The 21,112-nt window shown below is 41.8% G+C and overlaps 1 protein-coding gene across 4 annotated transcripts in view; it reads right to left on the bottom strand.

Moving 5' to 3' along the window:
• Nucleotides 1-21,112, bottom strand: part of TRIP4 (thyroid hormone receptor interactor 4) — a 67,853-nt gene that overhangs the window by 43,302 nt on the left and 3,439 nt on the right. For 3 of the 4 annotated variants that reach the window (XM_016927677.4, XM_024348972.3, NM_001328323.1), the window contains exons 2-7: nt 18,133-18,302; nt 16,712-16,845; nt 14,437-14,649; nt 11,452-11,530; nt 5,811-5,940; nt 2,438-2,653 (exon numbers count right to left, since the gene is read on the bottom strand). In XM_016927677.4, coding sequence (XP_016783166.3) covers nt 2,438-2,653; nt 5,811-5,940; nt 11,452-11,530; nt 14,437-14,649; nt 16,712-16,845; nt 18,133-18,302 — 942 coding nt within the window. Of the gene's footprint in view, nt 1-2,437; nt 2,654-5,810; nt 5,941-11,451; nt 11,531-13,398; nt 13,536-14,436; nt 14,650-16,711; nt 16,846-18,132; nt 18,303-21,112 lie in introns of those variants that run through there. The other variant, XM_024348973.3, reaches the window with a different exon arrangement.

Below are 21,112 nucleotides of genomic sequence, written 5' to 3'. Positions count from 1 at the left end.
GGTCTGAAAGAGAGGAATAAATTTGACACAGTATAATGATAAGTATATCCAGAACTCTAGAATCTCTATGAAAGAAATAGTAAAAAAGCAAATGAATACATTTTTAGAACACTCAAACTTACTAACATACAACTGAAGCAAAGGAATGTGAATAAAAATTAGAATGAAATACTATTTTTCATGTCTGAGAATGGCAAATTTTTAAAAAAATCTTTGACAAGGGAAAAGGAAATTGTTATCTTGATATGTGGTGTGTAGCTGATAAGTCAAAAGTATGCACAATTTAGTGCCGGGCACGGTGGCTCACGCCTGTAATCCCAGCACTTTGGGAGGCCGAGGCGGGTGGATCACGAGGTCAGGAGATTGAGACCATCCTGGCTAACACGGTGAAACCCTGTCTCTACTAAAACTACAAAAAAAATTAGCCAGGCGTGGTGGCGGGCGTCGGTAGTCCCAGCTACTTGGGAGGCTGAGTCAGGAGAATGGCGTGAATCTGGGAGGCGGAGCTTGCAGTGAGCCAAGATCGCGCCACTGCACTCCAGCCTGGGCAACAGAGCGAGACTTCGTCTCAAAAAAAAAAAAAGTATGCACAATTTAAATATTCTCTTCTAAAAAGTTGTAACTTTTTTGTTTATGTATTTATGTTAATAGACTTTTTTTTTTTAAGGTGGGGTCTCGATATGTTGCCCAGGCTGGTCTTGAACTCCTGGCCTCAAGTGATCCTCCCACCTTGGCCTCCCAAAGTGCTGAAATTACAGGTGTGAGCCACCGCACCCAGCCTTAGGCTTTATTTTTTAGAGCAGTTTTAGGTTCAGAGCAAAATTGAGAGGAATATACAGAGGTTATCCACATTCCCTGAGACCTCCCAAATACATAGCCTCCCCCATTATTAGCATCCCTCACCAGAGTGGTACATTTGTTACAACTGATCAACCTACATTGACACATCATTATCACCCAAAAGCCATAGTTTACATTAGCGTTCACTCCTGGTATTGTACAATTTATGGGTTTGGACAAATTTATAATGACATGTATTTACCATTATAACTACATACAGAGTAGTTTCACTGCTTTAAAAATCTTCTCTGTGCTCCTTCTATTTATTCCTCCCTCTCTTCTAATCCCTGGAACTACTGAATAGTTAAAATCATACAGTATGTAGGCTGCATCATTTTAATACTCCCATTCACAGTAACAGAATATCCCCATTTTCCTATACCCACACAATATGCAATATTATCTTTTAAAAAAAATTTAAGCCAAATTTGATGAGCCAAAGAAAATTGATATATTGTTTTAAAATCTGTATTTCCTGATTGCTAGTTAAACATCTTTTCAAATGTTACTGGCTATTTGTACTTCCCCACTTGTAAATTGTTTTTAGTTTTTGTCCATTTTTCTGCTGGAGTTTTTGGTTGTTTTCTTTTAATTTGCAAGAGTTCTTACTTATATAGTATGGATATTGTTCCTTTGACTGTTAAAACCACTTAAAATATTTTCTTCCAACTTGGTACTGTCTTTTTTATTTAAAATATCTTATATCTTCATGACTTCAGGATTTTGTATCTTGCTTAGGAAGAGCTTTATCACACCAAGACTATAATTATATTCTCCTATAATTCTGTATTTCTTTCTGATCCCTTTATATTGTTTATATTTAACTCTTTAGTGAAACTTATTACAGCATCATAGAATGGTCTGAGATAAAGACATTACCTAGATTTTTTTCTAAACAGGCAATTATCCCAAAATAACATATTTAATTATTTCTTTAGCAATTAAAAATGTTAGCTTTATTGATTACTAAACTCACATACATATATACACACACCCGTGCACACATACAAACACAATGTAAACATACCAATCTCTTTCTGGATTCTGTTTCATTGATCTATTTCTGTGCCCATACTATATCTCATTGTTTTAAAAACTTTTTTTTGCTGAGCATGGTGACTCATGCCTATAATCCCAGCACTTTCAGAGGCTGAGGTAGGCGGATCACTTGAGGTCAGTAGTTTGAGACCAGCCTGGCCAACATGGTGAAAACCTGTCTCTACTAAAAATACAAAAATTAGCTGGGCATGGTGGTGGGCACCTGTAATCCCAGCTACTCAAGGGGCTGAGGCAGGAGAATGGCTTGAACCTGGGAGGCAGAGGTTGCAGTGAGCCAAGATCAGGCCACTGCACTCCAGCCTGGGCAACAAAGCGGGACTCCATCTCAAGAAAAAAAAAAAAAAAACCCACAAAAATCAGTAATTATCTGGTAGGAGTGTTCATTTAAACATTTTTTCTTAGCTATTCTTAACATGTTTTCTGTTCCAAATAAACACATTTTTTAAATCAACAAAAATAAAAGATCCACTAGAAAGGGAAAATCCTTTATGGTCAACCTATTCCTTCTTTGAGATCCTTTCTAGTGCTGCCCACTTACCTGCTATGATACTCTGCTAGTGAATTTTCTTCTTCCAGGATCTTCCTTCCTGCAAAGTCAATGGTGACCTTCTTAGAAAGTCGAGAGGCGTGTCGAAGTTCTCTCAGCTCCTCCTCTCGCTTCTGCAAGGTTTCCCGCTCAAGTTTGGACAACCATTGGTTAGAATCACTGGCAAAGTAATCTGACTCATCATCAATGACTTGGGTCCTTCGAATACTGAGAAAAAGGGAACACATGGTAATTAGGTCATCTGTTGACAAATAAGGACCGATTATTGGAAAACAGTTTCAAGGTAACTTAATATCTCAAATATGTTCCAAAATCAGGTCAAGCTCTGCATATGTTTTATCTCCAGTGTAGGCTCAGCTCCTAGAACTTATCTCAACCTCAGGCAAGAAAAGACACAGCACCATAATACACTTTCCTTCTACCTTTCATATTAGTCCAGCCTCTACCTTCTGAAAGCTGGGCTTCAGCCTGGTTTTGCTGCATCTGAGTTCAAGTTTGACAGCTTACTAAGTATCCTAGTCCCTCTGTAACTGGGATCCAGCCTATTCTTGCTAGGCTTATTTGCTTACTGGAGTTCTATGCTGAAGTCTCAGTTCTGTAGCTTAACTATTTACCTTTTTTTTTTTTTTGAGACAGAGTCTCGTTCTGTCACTCAGGCTGGAGTGCAGTGGTGTGACTGCCTCCTCAGTTCAAGCAGTTCTCTGCCTCAGCCACCTGAGTAGCTGGGATTATAGGGGCAACACCATGCCTGGCTAATTTTTGTATTTTTAGTAGGGATGGGGTTTCACCATCTTGGCTTGGCTGGTCTTGAACTCCTGACCTCGTGATCCACCCACCTTGGCCTCCCAAAGTGCTAGGATTACAGGTGTGAGCCACTGTGCCTGGCCAACTATTTACTCTTAAGACATTCTATTACCCTACTACTATATGTCATTACCTATACCCCACTTTGCAGGCTCTCACTAATGCACTGGGGCCAAGTTCCAAAATATGACAATTAGGCCTATCTCTAAGATCATACTGACAGAGAAACTAAAACCTGGAAGGAATCTTGATGGTCTAACTCTCTAATTCTACATATAATAAACCTGGGGCTCATAGAAGTTGAGTGATTACTCCAATGTCATAAATCCAGTTAAGATTAAGTTTCCCCATAATTACAAATAGTGACATAAATAGACATAAGGGAAATACTGAAGTTAGATTCATATATTGGCTTCAAATTTTCACACTCAGCTAGAATTATAAAAAAATTTTGTCAGCCGGGCACGGTGGCTCACACCTGTAATCCCAACACTTTGGGAGGCTGAGGCGGACAGATCACAAGGTCAGGAGATCGAGACCATCCTGGCTAACACGGTGAAACCCCGTCTCTACTAAAAATACAAAAAAATTAGCTGGGCGTGGTGGCGGGTGCCTGTAGTCCCAGCTACTCAGGAGGCTGAGGCGGGAGAATGGCGTGAGTCCGGGAGGCGGAGCTTGCAGTAAGCCGAGATGGCGCCACTGCACTGCAGCCCAGGCGACACAGCAAGACTCCATCTCAAAAAAAAAAAAAAAAATTTGTCTTCTTAGGCCAGGCACGGTGGCTCACACCTGTAATTCCAGCACTTTGGGAGGCCGAGCCTGGCAGATCAAAAAAAAAAAAACAAAAATAAAGCAGACTTAGAGTAGAAACTTTTTTAACAGTACTCTGGAGGAATTTTTTTGTTTTTTTTGAGACAATCTCGCTGTGACACCCAGGCTGGAGTGCACTGGATTAATCTCGCCTCACTGTAACCTCCACCTCCCAGTCTCAATCAATACTCCCACCTCAGCCTCCCAAGTAGCTGGGATTACAGGCATGTAACATTACTCCTGGCTAATGTCTGTATTTTTTGTACAGACAGGGTTTTGCTACGCTGCCCAGGCTGCTCTCAAACTTACAGGCTCAAGCAATCCGTCTGCCTTGGCCTCCCAAAGTGCTAGGATTACAGGCGTGAGCCACTGTGCCTGGTGGAAATTGGTCTTATACAAAAACCTAGATAATGAAACTGGTATCCATGAATACACCAGCAAAACAGCAACAATAGGGAGAGACCCTTTTCCACTTTCTGTTTATCAAAAAGTAAGTGCACTCTATTTCTATTTCTATTATTGTAATTTTTTTTTTTTTTTTTTGAGACAGAGTCTCACTCTGTTGCCCAGGCTGGAGTGCAGTGGCACAATCTTGGCTCACTGCAAGCTCCGCCTCCTGGGTTCATGCCATTCTCCTGCCTCAGCCTCCCGAGTACCTGGGACTACAGGCACCTGCCACCACGCTTGGCTAATTTTTTTGTATTTTTAGTGAGATGGGGTTTCACTGTGTTAGCCAGGATGGTCTGGATCTCCTGATCTCGTGATCCACCTGCCTCGGCCTCCCCAAGTGCCGGGATTACAGGTGTGAGCCACCGTGCCCGGCTTCCATTTCTATTTCTAATAATACGTTTTACTGAGTAGGGTGAAATGTGATACTGAAAGGATGAAGAGTGAATATGAGTTATACACCTTGTGATGGGTTTATTTAAGGAATAGTTTTCTAAATCTTATCTCATGTATTCATAGCAAATGGTTTGGAAGTAGCAGGAATGTCCCATCAAAAGATTACAATGTCAGCAACAGACTCTCAGGTTACAAGAGATTCAGGGTCTCTCTGAGACCCTCAGAGTCATTTGAGAAGGGAGCATATAAATCCTATCCAAACATTTTTTACCACTAACTGGTTTTCAACAAATATTTTTTTCAAAAGAAAAAAAAAATGTAAGTAAGGAGGAAGTCAAAAACAGAATTATCATAAATCTATCTCCTAAAGAGAAGTCAATGGGCTAAACAATAATAATGCAGTAGTATAAAGCTAATTTAGTTGTATTTTAATATACTGATTATTGAATCAAAAAACAAATTTAGTCAAAGTAAAGGAGAAGGGTAAATCATGCCTTCCTATGATAGGGCATAACCTGTGTTCTCCCAGAGGCAATTCCTTACAGATTCTCCAGAGCCCAGCCTAACAGTTTGCAAATAACAGGTACTCTAATACAGGTGACTGAATGAATGGCTACAAGTAAAACAAGTGGTGAATTCTGTCAACTCACGTAACTGTCCAGGGGATATACTAACATTTGCCAGGAATCAAAAAATGCTACAGGACAGGATTCTTTTCGTGGGAGCCTATATTATTCAAACGTGGATTAAAAAACAAGATGTAGGCCTCCTATGTAGAGCATCCGGCTCTTCTTTTACTATAAACTCTTTCACACTCCACTTTGAGAAGGTATCAAGTACCAAAATAACGGCCAGAATCTGTGGATTAGTTTATTTCTTAGCATTTGTTATTCTAACCCTTTCATACCTAGTTCTGTCAAACTCTAACAGTTTGTCTTTATGCTTGATAGCCTTCTCCAGACCGGACTTAATTCGCAATTCTTGATGAGGAAGAAGGTCCTTGGTAGAGATGTCCACCTTTCCAGAATTCTCCACTCCTGAAATTCAATAAGGAAGTCAAATGGTGTCAGCCTCTAAATACAAATTAGTTGTACCAGTGTGCAACAAAGAACAAAACATCAGAAGATCTGGTTCTGGCCTGATGGCCTGGAGCCTTCATTTCAACAGAAAACAAGTACACAGTCCAGGCCTTACCTGTACAGCAGTAAGCAGTGCTTGACACATGACAGGTTTTCAATAAATGGCAGGGATCTTTTCTTCCTTTATAAAAATTTGGTTCACTAAGGGCACCAAAGTATTTAAGAATGTGACATAAAAATGCCTTCTCAGTGAAAAATACATTTGCTCAATATTACCTTTAAATATACGTTTTTTCAAGACAGGATCTAATGCTGTTGCCCAGTCTGGAGTGCAGTAGTGTGATCATAGCTCACTGCAGTCTCAAACTCTTAGGCTCAGGCGATCCTTCCACCTCAGCCTCCTGAATAGCTGAGACAACAGGCACATGCCATTGTGTCTGAATTTTTAAATTCTTGTAGAGAGGCAGGTCTCACTATGTTGCTCAGGCTGGTCTCAAAGTCCTGGCTTCAAGCAATCCTCCCAACTCAGCACCTCAAAGTACTGGGATTCCAGACATGATCCACTATGCCAGCCTAAATATACGTTTATATTATCAAAACTAAACACTAAATAATGGAAGAAAAAAGAAAATTTCACAAAAGGGGCAGAAAAAATGAACAGTTTCAGTTTAATGAGAACCTGCTAAATGCTGAGTCACTTAGTATACATGTTATTTAATTTTCGCAATAACCCTGTAAGACAGTTTGTATTATCTTTATTTTACAGATAAAGTAACTGAAGTTCAGAGATGACTATAAATTTACTGAGTTCACACAGTTAGAAATTAGACCAGTGGCCGGGCGCAGTGGCTCACGCCTGTAATCCCAGCACTTTGGGAGGCTGAGGCGGGCGGATCATGAGGCCAGGAGATCGAGACCATCCTGGCTAACACGGTGAAACCCTGTTTCCACTAAAAATACAAAAAATTAGCCAGGCGTGGTGGCAGGCACCTGTAGTCCCAGCTACTTGGGAGGCTGAGGCAGGAGAATGGCGTGAACCTGGGACGCTGAGCTTACAGTGAGCCGAGACCATGCCACTGCACTCCAGCTTGGGCGACAGAGCAAGACTCCATCTCAAAAAAAAAAAAAAAGAAAAGAAAAAGAAATTAGACCATAGAAACAAAATCTGAGCTCGAGTATAACTCTAAAGCCAACATTGATTCCATGGTTGTGTTTTCTTCTTTGACAGCATATTGTAAATTTATATATCCCAGAAAAGAGAGCCATAGATTATGATACAACCAAGATCCAAAATGGGTTAGGTGGCTGGGTGCAGTGGCTCACTCTTGTAATTGCAGCACTTTGGGAGGCTGAGGTGGGAGGATCACTTGAGCCTAGGAGTTCAAGACTAGCCTGGGCAACATGGTGAGATCCCATCTGTACAAACAATTTAAAAATTAGCCAGACACGGTGGTACAAGCCTGTAGATCCAGCTACTTGGGAGGCTGAGGCAGGAGAATTGCTGCAGTAAAATGTGTTCATACCAATGTACTCCAGCCTGACAGAGACCGTCTAAAAACAAACAAACAAACAAGGAAAGTACGTACAATCAGAACTATTTTTTCTCAGAATGATTACCTTAAAATCTAATTGAAAAAAACATAGAGGCATGTGCAACCTCATTAATAATAAAATTACAGGCCAGGCGCGGTGGTTCATGCCTGTAATCCCAGCATTTTGGGAGGCCAAGGTGGGTGGATCACCTGAGGTCAGGAGGCCTGGCCAACATGGCAAAACCCTGTCTCTACTAAAAATGCAAAAATTAGCTGGGTGTGGTGGCAGGCGCCTGCAATTCCAGCTACTTGGGAGGCTGAGGCAGGAGAATTGCTTGAACCTGAGAGGCAAATGTAGCAGTGAGCCAAGATCACGCCACTGCACTCCAGCCTAGGTGACAGAGACTCTGTCTCAAAACAAATAAATAAAAAAAAATAAAAATAAAAAATAATAAAATTACAGGCTTTTACAACTAAAACAAATTTGAAATGTCAAAACTCAAGAGTGAACAGGATTCTGGGTACAATGCTAATATTGCTATAGATTAATATGATTTTTTTTTTTTTGAGATGGAGTTTCACTCTCGTTGCCCAGGCTGGAGTGCAATGGTGCAATCTCGGCTCACTGCAACCTCCGCCTCCGGGGTTCAAGCAATTCCCAGCCTCAGTCTCCTGAGTAGCTGGGATTACAGGCATGTGCCACCATGCACGGCTAATTTTGTATTTTTGGTAGAGACGGGGTTTCTCCACATTGGTCAGGCTGGTCTCAAACTCCCAACCTCAGGTGATCCGCCCGTCTCAGCCTCTCAAAGTGCTAGGATTACAGGCATGAGCCACCGTGCCCGGCTATTTATATATTTTGACAAAATAATCTGGCAAATACATCTCAAGTGTCAAAAAAAGACACATTATTTGACATAGTAACATTATTCTTAGCAATTTATCACAAGGAAGTAAATCAAAAGCTATGTTAATAAAGGTGACAATTTGTGATATTATTTAAAATTTGGAAACAAATATCCAGTAATTAGGAAATAATCATACTATAATAAACCAAGTTAAAAGACTATTTTTAGCTACTAAAAACGTTATGAATATATAACAAGATGGCAGCTAATTATGAATTAGTTGGAAAATGGAAAAACAAATGTTTTTACACAGATTACTACATTATAATCCCAACCAATCTGTCGATATAAAACAAAAACTACTATGAACCAAGGTAGGAACAAAATGAAATATTTGCGTAAGTAGTGAGTAATGAGTATATTGTTTTTCTTTTTAATAATGTCCTTAACTGCTGGGCGCGGTGGCTCATGCCTGTAATTCCAGCACTTTGGGAGGCCGAGGCGGGTGGAACACGAGGTCAAGAGATCAAGACCACCATGGCCAACCAACATGGTGAAACCCCATCTCTACTAAAAATACAAAATTTAACTGGGCGTAGTGGTGCACGCCTGTAGTCCCAGCTACGTGGCAGGCTGAGGCAGGAGAATCGCTTGAACCCAGGAGGCGGAGGTTGCAGTCAGCCAAGATTGCGCCACTGCACTCCAGCCCGGGTGACAGAGCGAGACTCCGTCTAAAAAAAATTAAAAATAGGGGTGCGGTGGCTTGCGCCTGTAATCCCAGCACTTTGGGAGGCCAAGGCAGGTGGATCACAAGGTCAGGAGATCGAGATCATCTTGGCTAACACGGTGAAACACCGTCTATACTAAAAAAATACAAAAAAATTAGCCGGGCATGGTGGCGGGCGTCGCCAGTCTCAACTACTCAGGAGGCTGAGGCAGGAGAATGGCATGAACCTGGGAGATGGAGCTTGCAGCGAGCCGAGATCACGCCACCACACTCCAGCCTGGGTGACAGAGCGAGACTCCATCTCAAAACTAACTAACTAACTAAATAATAAATAAATAAAAATAATGTCCTTAACTGACCAAGTGCGGTGGCTCACGCCTGTAATCTCAGTACTTTGGGAGGTTGAGGTGGGCAGATCACCTGAGGTCAGGAGTTCGAGACCAGCCTAGTCAACATGGGAGAACCCCATCTCTACTAAAAATACAAAAAAATTAGCTGGACAAGGTGGCATGCGCTTGTAATCCCAGCTACTTGAGAGGCTGAAGCAGGAGAATCACTTGAACCCAAGTGGCGGAGGTTGCAGTGAGCTGAGATCGCGCCATTGCACTCCAGCCTGGGCAACAAGAGCAAAACTCCGTCTCAGAAAAAAAAAAAAAATGTTGGCCGGGCGCGGTGGCTCACACCTTAATCCCAGCACTTTGGGAGGCTGAGGTGGGTGGAACACCTGAGGTCGGGAGCTCAAGACCAGCCTGACCAACATGGAGAAACCCTGTCTCTACTAAAAATACAAAATTAGTCAGGGTGGTGACGCATGCTTGTAATCCCACCTACTGGGGAGGCTGAGGCAGAAGAATCGCTTGAACCTGGGAGGCGAAGGCTGCGGTGAGCCGAGATCACACCATTGCACTCCAGCCTGGGCAAAAAGAGTGAAACTCCGTCTCAAAAAAAAAAAAATGTACTTAACCATTTTTGTCAGGTGTGTTTCAAGCATAAAAGGCATACAAAATAATTAGAAAATAAGTAGAGTTCCTATATAACCTTCACATAGCTTCCTTTAATGTTACCATCTTATCTTACAAAACCATAGTACAATTATCAAAACTAAGAAATTAATATTGGTATAACACTATAGACAGACTATTTGGATTTTAACATTTTTTTCCCATTAATGTCATTTTTCTATTCTAGGATCTAATACTGGATCTATGCTGCAATTAGTCGTCATATATATCCTTAATCTACTCCGATCTGTGACGTTTCTTCAATCTTTTCTTGTCTTTCATGACATTGTAAATCTCTTGTTCTTAAACTTTCAACCAACAATTTCAGTATCCATTGGTGGATCATGCTTGTGGCAATTACTACTGTAGTGTTCTAATTGTGATTTTCTAGTATTTTCATTTCTTGTACTTTATTAACTGGAATTCTTTTATAAGAAGAGTTGTCCTTTCTCCATTTTATTAACTTATTCAGTTATTTATACAAGTATGGTCACATGGATATTAATTTTATTTAGATTATAATGTAATACTATTATTTATTTTGCTGTTCAATGTTATGTAGTCTTAATAATTTTTCTAAAAAATAGATGCTTATAGAATGAGTGAATAGGCCAGGCACAGTGGGTCACATCTGTAATCCCAGTGCTCTGGGAGGCCGAGGCAGGCAGATCACTTGAGGTCATGAGTTCAAGACCAGCCTGGCCAACATGGCAAAACCCCACCCCTACTAAAAAAATGTAAATATTGGCTGGGCGTGGTGGCTTATGCCTGTAATCTCAGCACTTTGGGAGGCCAAGGTGGGCGGATCACGAGGTCAGGAGATCAAGACCATCCTGGCTAACATGGTGAAACCCCATCTCTACTAAAAAATACAAAAAATTAGCCAGGCATGGTGGCATGTGCCTGTAGTCCCAGCTACTTGGCAGGCTGAGGCAGGAGAATTGCTTGAACCCAGAAGGCAGAGGTTGTAGTGAGCCGAGATCAGCGCCACTACACTCCAGCCTGGGTGACAGAGTGAGACTCCATCTCAAAAAAAAAAAAAAAAAGTAAATATTAGCTACGCGTGGTGGCACACGCCTGCAATCCCAGCTACTAGGGAGTTTGAGGCAGGAGAATCACTTGAACCCAGGAGGCGGAGGTTGCAGTAAGCCGAGATCGCGTCACTGCTCTCCAGCCTGGGTGATAAGAGTGAGACTCCACATCAAAACAAAACAAAACAAAACAAAACAAAACCTCCCAAAAAAACTGAGAATGAGTGAATAAACTGCATCTTGCACTCCAGGATACAGAAAAGAGAAACAACCACAGACGCAACAAGGTATCCATCATCCCAGTGATCCAATTACAAGACTGCTGTCTACCTGACATGAGTTTCTTTAGCAGTTTCTGGCTCTTGTTTGAGTCACGCTGTAAAATATCTTGTTCCTCATGAGTACACACCTGTAAAATAGTAAGAGTAAGACATGTGATCCAATAGTTAAATTATATTGTTTTCTTGATATATCTAAAAGTAACCTGAAATTACACATTAGATGATGATAAAATAATGAGACTATTGGTGTTTTTTAATCCAAACACACCAAAATATAAAAATGCAAATGAGTTTTCTCCAGATCTCTTTCCATTTCTTTTTTATGACCCAAACAAAAAACTTATATCACTGCACATGTCCCTGAATGACTTAGTGGTTTAGAAAAAAAAAAAAAAAAGGCTGGGCACAGTGCCTCATGACTGTAATCCCAGCACTTTGGGAGGCTGAGGTGGGCAGATTGCTTGAGTGCAGGAATTCGAGACCAGCCTGGGCAACATGGCCAAACCCCATTTCAACAAAAAAATTCAAAAATTAGCCTGGCGTGGTGGTGTGTGCCTGTAGTCGCAGCTACTTAGGAGCTGGGACTTCTTTGTAGATATGGGGTTTTGCCATGTTGCCCAGGCTGGTCCTGAACTCCTGGGCTCAAGCAGTCTTCCCTCCTCAGCCTCCGAAAGCAATGGGATTATAGGCATCAGTCACCATACCTGGCTTCTGATTCTTTCTAATAAGACATCTTCTTATAATTAACTTCTCTTGTCAGATTTGGGCTTCATGATTAGAACTGGGTTGCTTTTTATGGTAAAGTCACGTATGTTTTATCTAGTATTCTCAACAGTGAGAAATATTTATCCTTTGAGAGTACATTATTTTTTCTTTTTTTCTTTTTTTTTTTTTTGAGTCAGGGTGTGGCTTTGTCACCCAGACTGGAGTGCGGTGGCACCATCTCTGCTCACTGCAACCTCCACCTCCCGGGCTCAAGTCATCCTCCCAACTCAGCCTTCCAGAGTGCTGGGATTACAGACATAAGCCAGCATGCCTGACCTGAGACTCTGTCTAAAAAACAAACAAGGGCCAGGCGCAGTGGCTCATGCCTGTAATCCCAGCACTTTGGGAGGCCGAGGCAGGTAGATCACCTGAGGTCAGGAGTTCAATTGAGCGTGGTCAATATAGAGAAACCCTGTCTCTACTAAAAATACAAAAATTAGCTGGGCGTGGTAGTGGGCACCTGTAATCCCAGCTACTCAAGAGGCTAAGGCAGGAGAATCACTTGAACCTGAACCCAGGAGGCGGAAGTTGCAGTGAGCCACTGCACTCCAGGCTGGGCAAGAGAGTGAGACTCCATCTCAAAAAACAAACAAACAAACAAACTTCAAGGCCAATCTGCTTTACATTACTTCAAGGGACCTAGGAGAAAACACTATACAATACTTCCTAGCAGTTGCCTCAATGACACACAGAGTTCCTGCCAGCAGCTATAAGAGCTTGCTCTAAAGAGAAAGCTCCATATGGGAGGAGATTTACTGCCATTTAATGGACATTTTTATTGGTAGACACTACATTTTTCAGGTCATCCATTGTCTATCAGCTTATTCTGAGCATATGAAAAAATTAAGGGTCCCACCAGGCACGGTGGCTCACACCTGTAATCCCAGCACTTTGGGAGGCTGAGATGGGTGGATCACCTGAGGTCAGGAGTTCTGAGACCAGCTTGACCAATATGGTGAAACCCTGTCTCTACTAAAATTACAAAAAATTAGCTGGGTGTGGTGGTGTGCCCCTGTTGTCCCAGCTACTAGGGAGGCTGAGACAGGAGAATTGCTTGAACCCAGGAGGCAGAGGTTGCAGTGAGCCGAGATTGCGCCACTGCTCTCCAGCATGGGCGACAGAGTGAGACTCCGTCTCAAAAAAAAAAAAAAAAAAAAAGGAAAAAAGAAAAAATTAAGGGCCCCATCAGAAAAGAGGAGAAAATGAAGTAATATAAAACGGATGCCTTTACCAACACCAAATGTCATTGCTTCTGACAGCCAGCTCAACTTGGTAAAATTAGCTTTCTAGATAGCTCATTAAGGGTTTTTGTGAGTCATTATCACTACATTCTTGAGGTCATTCTCTCAGACAAAGCAGAGCTATGACAAGGTGGAATCCTGGAAATAGAAGCTATAATGATCTGAGGATTCTGTCACAGTGGCTCCTAGCCCTTGGATCTCTCAACAGTGTATGTTCTCAAACCCTTCTCATTAATGGCCTCAGTACTAGGATATAACCTGGGGTTCTTTCTTCTGAGACAAGGACTCGCTGTCTCACTGCAGCCTGGACATCCTGGGATCAAGTGAAGCTCCCATTTCAGCCCCTCATGTAAATGCTACCACAGGTGTGTACCACCATACCCAGCCCAGCTAATTAAAAACCTTTTTTTTTTTTTTTTTTTGTAGAGACAGGGTCTTCCTACATTGCCCAGGCTGGTCTCAAACTCCTGGGCTCAGGTGATCCTCCCACCTCAGCCTCCCAAAACCCACCTTGGCTTCCCAAAGTGTTGGGACTACAGGCGTGTGCCCCTGTGCCTGGCCTAACCTTGGGTTTCTAACTAATCATATCCCTGACACTAGAGTTCACTGGATATTTTAGGGAAGAAATTTACTAAGAAAAAGAGAAGGCCAGGCATGGTGGCTGACGCCTGTAATCCCAGAACTTTGAGAGGCCGAGGCGGGCGGATCACAAGGTCAGGAGATCGAGACTGTCCTGGCTAACACTGTAAAATCCCGTCTCTAATAAAAATACAAAAAAATTAGCTGGGCGTGGTGGCGGGCACCTGTAGTTCCAGCTGCTCAGGAGGCTGAGGCAGGAGAATGGCATGAACCCGGGAGGCGGAGCCTGCAGCGAGCCAAGATCGTGCCACTGCACTCCAGCCTGGGCGACAAAGTGAGACTCCGTCTCAACCAAAAAAAAACAAAAAAAGAGAAATTACTTGAGATCTGACTGGCTCTGCGTATTAACACAAAGCACAGTAAAATAAAATAGAAAAGAAATAATTTACCAGAGTGCCACAGAATAAGCAAGGGCCTGAGCCTTCTTGTTCACAGACAATGCGCCCACAGATCAGACAGTTATTGATGAGCTTGTGCTTCTGGCCCAGGCAATCACAAGGGTGGCGACCAGGGAGCAGGACTGCAAGCCTGTCCTGTCCCTCTCTTGTGTATAAATTGACAAACTTTGTCTTCTTCTTTACGGAGTTGCTGTTCTCTTGTGCCTATCGTACAAAGACATCAAAATAACACCAAATAATTAATGACAATGTAAAAAGTCAAGGGAGAAAATGCTCAGTTCTGTTCAGTAACAACTTATATACTATCCAAGAACCAAGAAAGAAGGCAGTGAAAGGAAGAAATACAAATTAGTTATAATCAAGGTTCTGAGGAAAGGTTATACTCTAGAAAAACTAGCTGATAATTACCTTGTCTTTTCTGCTAGTAGCTTTCAGCCCATTACTATGGCTAGTGGAAGGTAAATGTAGCAGTTAAATCTGTTTATATGACATCTTTAAGCACAGCTAAATTGGAGATCATAAGAAACAAGAATGCCTCTAAAAGCAGATGATATTCATAGATTTGGAAATATGGGCCATCAATAAAATAAGAAAAATAAATATAAAGTTGACTTAATCAGAAACCAGTAAGAAAAGGACAGATAATACAATAGAAAAACAGAAGGTAGAGGTTGCAGTTAGTTGAGTTGACGCCACTGGGCAACAGAGCGGGATCCTATCTCAAAAAAAAAAAAAGGGCAAAAAAAACCTAATAAGAACTTCACAACAAAAGATATCCTAATGACTAACAGGCATATGAAAAAGTGCTCAATTTCATTAGTCATCAAAAGAATGCAAAAACGAAAACAAAATGCAATACCACTAAATACCAACCAGAATGGCTAAACTGAAAAAGAGAAAATATGAAGTGTTAGCAAAGATACAAAAGAATTAGACCTCTCATACACTGCTGGCAGGACTACAAACTCATATCAACTGAAGTTGAACATATGCATGTTCTATGACACAGCAATTCAACTCCTAGATATATACTAAACAGAAATGTGTAAATATGTTAACCAAAAATACATACAAGAATGTTCACTGTTGCATTGGAATTGGAAACTATCCAAATAATAGAATGGATAAATTGTGATGTATTCACTTAATACAATTCTGTGTAGCAATGAGAATGAGAAAGTATAGCTGCCCAGAGTAGAGATGAATCTCATAAATTGAAAGAAGCTAGACACTGGCTGGGCACAGTTGCTCACGCCTGTAATCCCAGCACTTTGAGAAGCCAAGGCAGGCAGATCGCTTGAGGTCAGGAGTTCAAGACCAGCCTGGCCAACATGGTGAAACCCCATCTCTACTGAAAATACAAAAATCAGCTGGGTGTGGTAGCATGTGTGCCTGTAATCACAGCTACTTGGGAGACTGAGGCAGGAGAATCGTTTGAACCAGGGAGGCAGAGGTTGCAGTGGGCCAAGATTGCGCCACTGCACTCCAGCCTGGGTGACAGAGCAAGACTCCGTCTCAAAAAAAAAAAAAAAAGCAGCTAGATACAAGAGTACACACTATTTAGCTCCATTAATTTAAAGTTCAAAAACAGGGCCGGGCACGGTGGCTCACGCCTGTAATCCTAGCACTTTGGGAGGCCAAGGTGGGTGGACTGCCTGAGCTCAGGAGTTCAAGACCAGCTTGGGCAACTTGGTGAAACCCCATCTCTACTAAAATACGAAAAATTAGCTGGGCGTGGCAGTGTGTGCATGCAGTCCCAGCTACTCGGGAGGCTGAGGCAGGAGAATCGCTTGAACCCAGGAGGCAGAGGTTGTGGTGAGCTGAGATTACACCACTGCATTCCAGCCTGGGCGACAGAGCGAGACTCTGTCTCAAAAAAAAAAAAAGAAAATTAGCTGGGTATGGTGGCGCATGCCTGTAGTCCCAGCTATTCGGGAGACTGATGCAGGAGAATCGCTTGAACCCAGGAAGCGGAGGTTGCAATGAGCAGAGATCGCACCACTGCACTCCAGACCGGAAACAGAGCAAGACTCTGTCTTGGGGGAAAAAAAAAAAAAAGCAAAGATGTCTTTATAATACTAATCAGGTTGCCAAACAAAAAATCTACCATATAGAAAGGAGTATATGTAACTTTTTCTACCTAAAATTCATGCATTTGTTGAAAAATTGCCATTCTAGACCAATTTGTACACTTTGCTCTCTGAAATGTATTAGTCACTTCCTCTTCTCCAATAGTCAGAAAAAGCTTCAATCTATAAGCACTCACCTTGGCCAAATCAAAAGGTGTTTTAACCTCTGCAGTCGTGTCAGGTTCAGTAAATGCAGGAACTTCCTGTCTGTTTCTCCCTTTCTTCCTACCCCGCTTTAGATGGTCGCCTGATTTCTGCCCATCTAAAATTTCTTTAAAGATAGAAAAAAAAAAAATACACACACACACAGATTGATAAGAGGATTCCTGGTGAACTAATATAGCTAATAAACTAAGGTGATGCTTAATATTTAGAGTCAAGATATCGTCAGGAAGATTTTTAATTATCTTTTCCTGTCAAACCAGAATTAAATTTAAATCATCATTTCCAAGAGTGCAGTCAATGAAAAAGAAGTCAAACAAGTGGCTGGGACTAAGAAGTTAAATTAAAATCTGATATTCTAAAATCAGGCTTAGTGGCTCACATGCATAATCCCAGCACTTTGAGAGGCCGAGACAGGTGGATCGTTTGAACCAAGGAGTTTGAGAGCACCCTGGACAACAGAGTGAGACCCTATCTCTAGAAAAAAATACAAAAATTAGCCAGGTGTGGTAACACACGCCTGTAGTCCCAGCTACTCAGGAGGCTGAGGTGGGAGAATCATCTGAGCCCAGGAAGCAGAGGCTGTAGTGAGCTGGGATCAAGCCACATCACTCCAGCCTGGGCAATGAAAGTGAGACCACGTCTCAAAATAAACAAAATTCTGATATTGTAGATTGCATAATAACTTAGATTATTTAGTTTGGTGCTTATCTTTTGTACTATTTAAGCAGTTATCTCTAAATGCTATTCATACTATAGTCAATCAACACTTTACTTACATCCAGATATGCACATGACTGAAAAATGTTTCTTTATGTATAAATTTTTCAAATTATTCTGAAGCCACATTTGTGTCTGTAAACACACATTTTTTTTGTGATATTTTCCTTTTTTTTTTTTTTTTGAGATGGAGTCTCGCTCTGTCGCCCAGGCTGGAGTGCAGTGGTGCTATCTCAGCTCACTGCAAGCTCCACCTCCCAGGTTCACGCCATTCTCCTGCCTCAGCCTCCTGAGTAGCTGGGACTACAGGCGCCTGCCACCATGCCTGGCTAACTTTTTGTATTTTTAGTAGAGATGGGGTTTCACCGTGTTAGCCACGATGGTCTCGATCTCCTGACCACGTGATCCGCCCGCCTCAGCCTCCCAAAGTGCTGGGATTACAGGCGTGAGCCACCACGCCCGGCTTTTTTGTGATATTTTCTAAGTTGAAAAAGAACTAGAGCAATATTCATTACGGATTGAGTAGAACCGAACTAAAAATATGTATACATATGATTCTGTTTAAGTTAGCTGTGAAGAAACACAAGATGGCAAAAAAATAATAATAATAAAAAATAATTCTTTAAGCCTGCCCACTTACCAATATTTCAACATTTGCATAATTACATTAACTTACCATCTTTTTTGAAGCACTGCTGCAAAGGATCAGAAATCAACTCCTGATCATTCTTTTGCCATTTGGTTATAAGTTCTTCTATGAATTGACCTTTTTTGCCTTCATTTCCCTGGAGGAGATCAGTAACATATTCTCGTATCTCTTCAGCACTCTCAATTGACAAAACGTACCTCAGGAGGCAAAGATATAAGTTGTTGAAACAAGACTAACTTACACTGTTTCTCAGTAATCTTAACAGAGATCTAGGTAGTAAAAACCATTCATTAATCTATTAGAGTGTTTACTTTGAGCCAAGTACTATGCTAGGTGCTAGAAATACGATATGATCCTAAATGGTATGAATGTATACATACATACACTTATGTGTAGGAAAAAAACAATGTTATACACCAAAACGATTACTAGTGAGTGATGGAATTAAAGGTAGTTTTATTTTTATTTTCTTTTTTCCTACAATAAATACGTTTTTAAAATGTATTACATTATAATATATATGGGAAAAAAGAGAAAGAAACAGTGCTTATTTCTGGGTTGTAGTATTATGGTAATTTTAGTTTACTTTTTTATCCTTTTCTGATTTTTTTAGTTTTCTACAGTGAACATCTTATCATTACAAGAGAAAGAAGTGATAAAAATTACTTATAAATTAACACATAAGCGGCCGGGCGCGGTGGCTCACGCCTGTAATCCCAGCACTTTGGGAGGCCGAGGCGGGCGGATCACCAGGTCAGGAGATCGAGACCATCCTGGCTAACACGGTGAAACCCTGTCTCTACTAAAAAAAAAAAAAAAAAAAAAAAAAAAAAAATTAGGCGGGCATGGTAGCAGGCGCCTGTAGTCCCAGCTACTCGGGAGGCTGAGGCAGGAGAATGGTGTGAACCCGGGAGACAGAGCTTGCAGTGAGCTGAGATCACGCCACTGCACTCCAGCCTGGGCAAGCGAGACTTCCTCTCAAAAAAAAAAAAAAAAAATTAACATACAAGACACTGAAAACAGCATAGAAACTGTAATTCAGACACAATGATATGGAATGCAAGAAAAATTATTACCATAGTGCTATATCCTTTAACTTTTTAAAAATTATGAAATTGTCCTATGATTGGTATCGTATGTACTGCATTCTTTTCACAGTGTAATGGTGGAATTGCAGAATTATGCTCTAGAGGTAAACAAATTTGTGCCTTTGGGCCTCACTAAGAGAATATTCTGACTGGGTTCGGGAGCCCATGCCTGTAATCCCAACAATTTGGGAGGCTGAAGCTGGAGGATCACTTGGGCCCAGGAGTTTGAGACCAGCCTGGGCAACATAGGGAGACCTTGTCTCTAGAAGAAAAATTAAAATTAGCCAGGCATGGAGGCATGTTCCTGTAGTCCTAGCTACTTGGGAGGCTGAGGTGGAAGGATCCTTTGAGTCTCAGAGGTGGAGGCTGCAGAGCCATGATTGCACCACTACATTCCAGCCTGAGCAACAGAATGAGACTCTGTCTCAAACAAGCAAAAACGGTGGGGCATGATGGCTCCCAGCACTTTGGGAGGCTGAGGCGGGTGGATCACCTGAGGTCAGGAGTTAGAGACCAGCTTGGCCAACATGGTGAAACCCTGTCTCTACTAAAAATACACACACACATACACACACCCCCCAAAAACAGGCATCTTCTAATTACTATGGATTAGAAAAGACAATGGTTTTTCAGGACTTACACATTTTAATCATCTTGATCCCCAAACTTACCAGTCCCCACCAAAAGATTAACTGCTATCAAAGACTTGAAAAACTGTAAGGAATCCCAAGGGATCATTTAACCCTGGAGGGTTTTTTTGTTTTTTGAGACAGAGTTTCACTTAGTCTCCCAGGCTGGAGTGCAGTGGTGCGATCTCAGCTCACTGCAAACTCCATCTCCCAGGTTCAAGCGATTCTCCTACCTCAGCCTCCTGAGTAGCTGGGATTACAGGCGTGCACAACCACACCCGACTAATTTTTGTTTTGTTTTGTTTTGTTTTTGCTTTTTTTTAGTAGAGACGGGGTTTCACTATGTTGGCCAGGCTGGTCTTGAAGTCCTGACCTCAAGTGATTTGCCCGCCTTGGCCTTCCAAAGTGCTGGAATTAAGGCTGAGCCGCTGCACCTGGCTTTTTTTTTTTTTTTTTTTTTTTGAGACAGAGTCTCACTCTGTCACCCAGGTTGGAGTGCAGTGGTGCTATCTTGGCTCACTGCAACCTCTGGCTCCTAGGTTCAAGAAATTCTCCTGCCTCAGCCTCCTGAGTAGCTGGGATTGCAGGCGTGCACCATTGTGCCCAGCTAATTTTTTGAATTTTTAGTAGAGACAAGGTTTTGCCATGTTGGGCAGGCTGGTCTTGAACTCCTGACCTCAAGTGATCAACCCGCCTCAGCCTCCCAAAGTGCTGGGATTACAGGTTGAGCCACTGCACCTGGCCAACCCTGGCGTATTTTTCAAACAACCAGGGAAGAGAGTTTCAGAACCATTTGAATAAATGTCATTTTAACTACTTAACAAGGTATAATAAAGAACAACATTCATCCAAATATGTTATATACCAAATCTTATCAAAATAATATGAACTCATCCAGATTGTGGACCAAAGTTTATTTTGTTAACTCTGTGGATAGCTATTTATGTCTTATAAATGTATCACTAATTAGAAAGTTAAGGCCGGGTGCAGTGGCTCATGCCTGTAATCCCAGCACTTTGGGAGGCTGAGGCGGGCAGATCACGAGGTCAGGAGACCAAGACCATCCTGGCCAACCTGGTGGAATCCCGTCTCCACTAAAAATACAAAAATTAGCTGGGCATGGTGTCACGAGCCTGTAGTCCAAGCTACTGGGGAGGCTGAGGCAGGAGAATTGCTTGAACCTGGGAGGTGGAGGTTGCAGTGAGCCGAGATCCTGCCACTGCACTCCAGCCTGGGCGACAGAGTGAGACTCCGTCTCAAAAAAGAAAAAAAAAAAAAGTTAATAGCTCT

The sequence above is a fragment of the Pan troglodytes genome, chromosome 16, assembly GCF_028858775.2.
Source record: "Pan troglodytes isolate AG18354 chromosome 16, NHGRI_mPanTro3-v2.0_pri, whole genome shotgun sequence".
Classification (NCBI taxonomy): Eukaryota; Metazoa; Chordata; class Mammalia; order Primates; family Hominidae; genus Pan; species Pan troglodytes.
The sequence above is the reverse complement of the archived record's forward strand: the minus strand, read 5'-3'. Positions and strand labels throughout refer to the sequence as shown.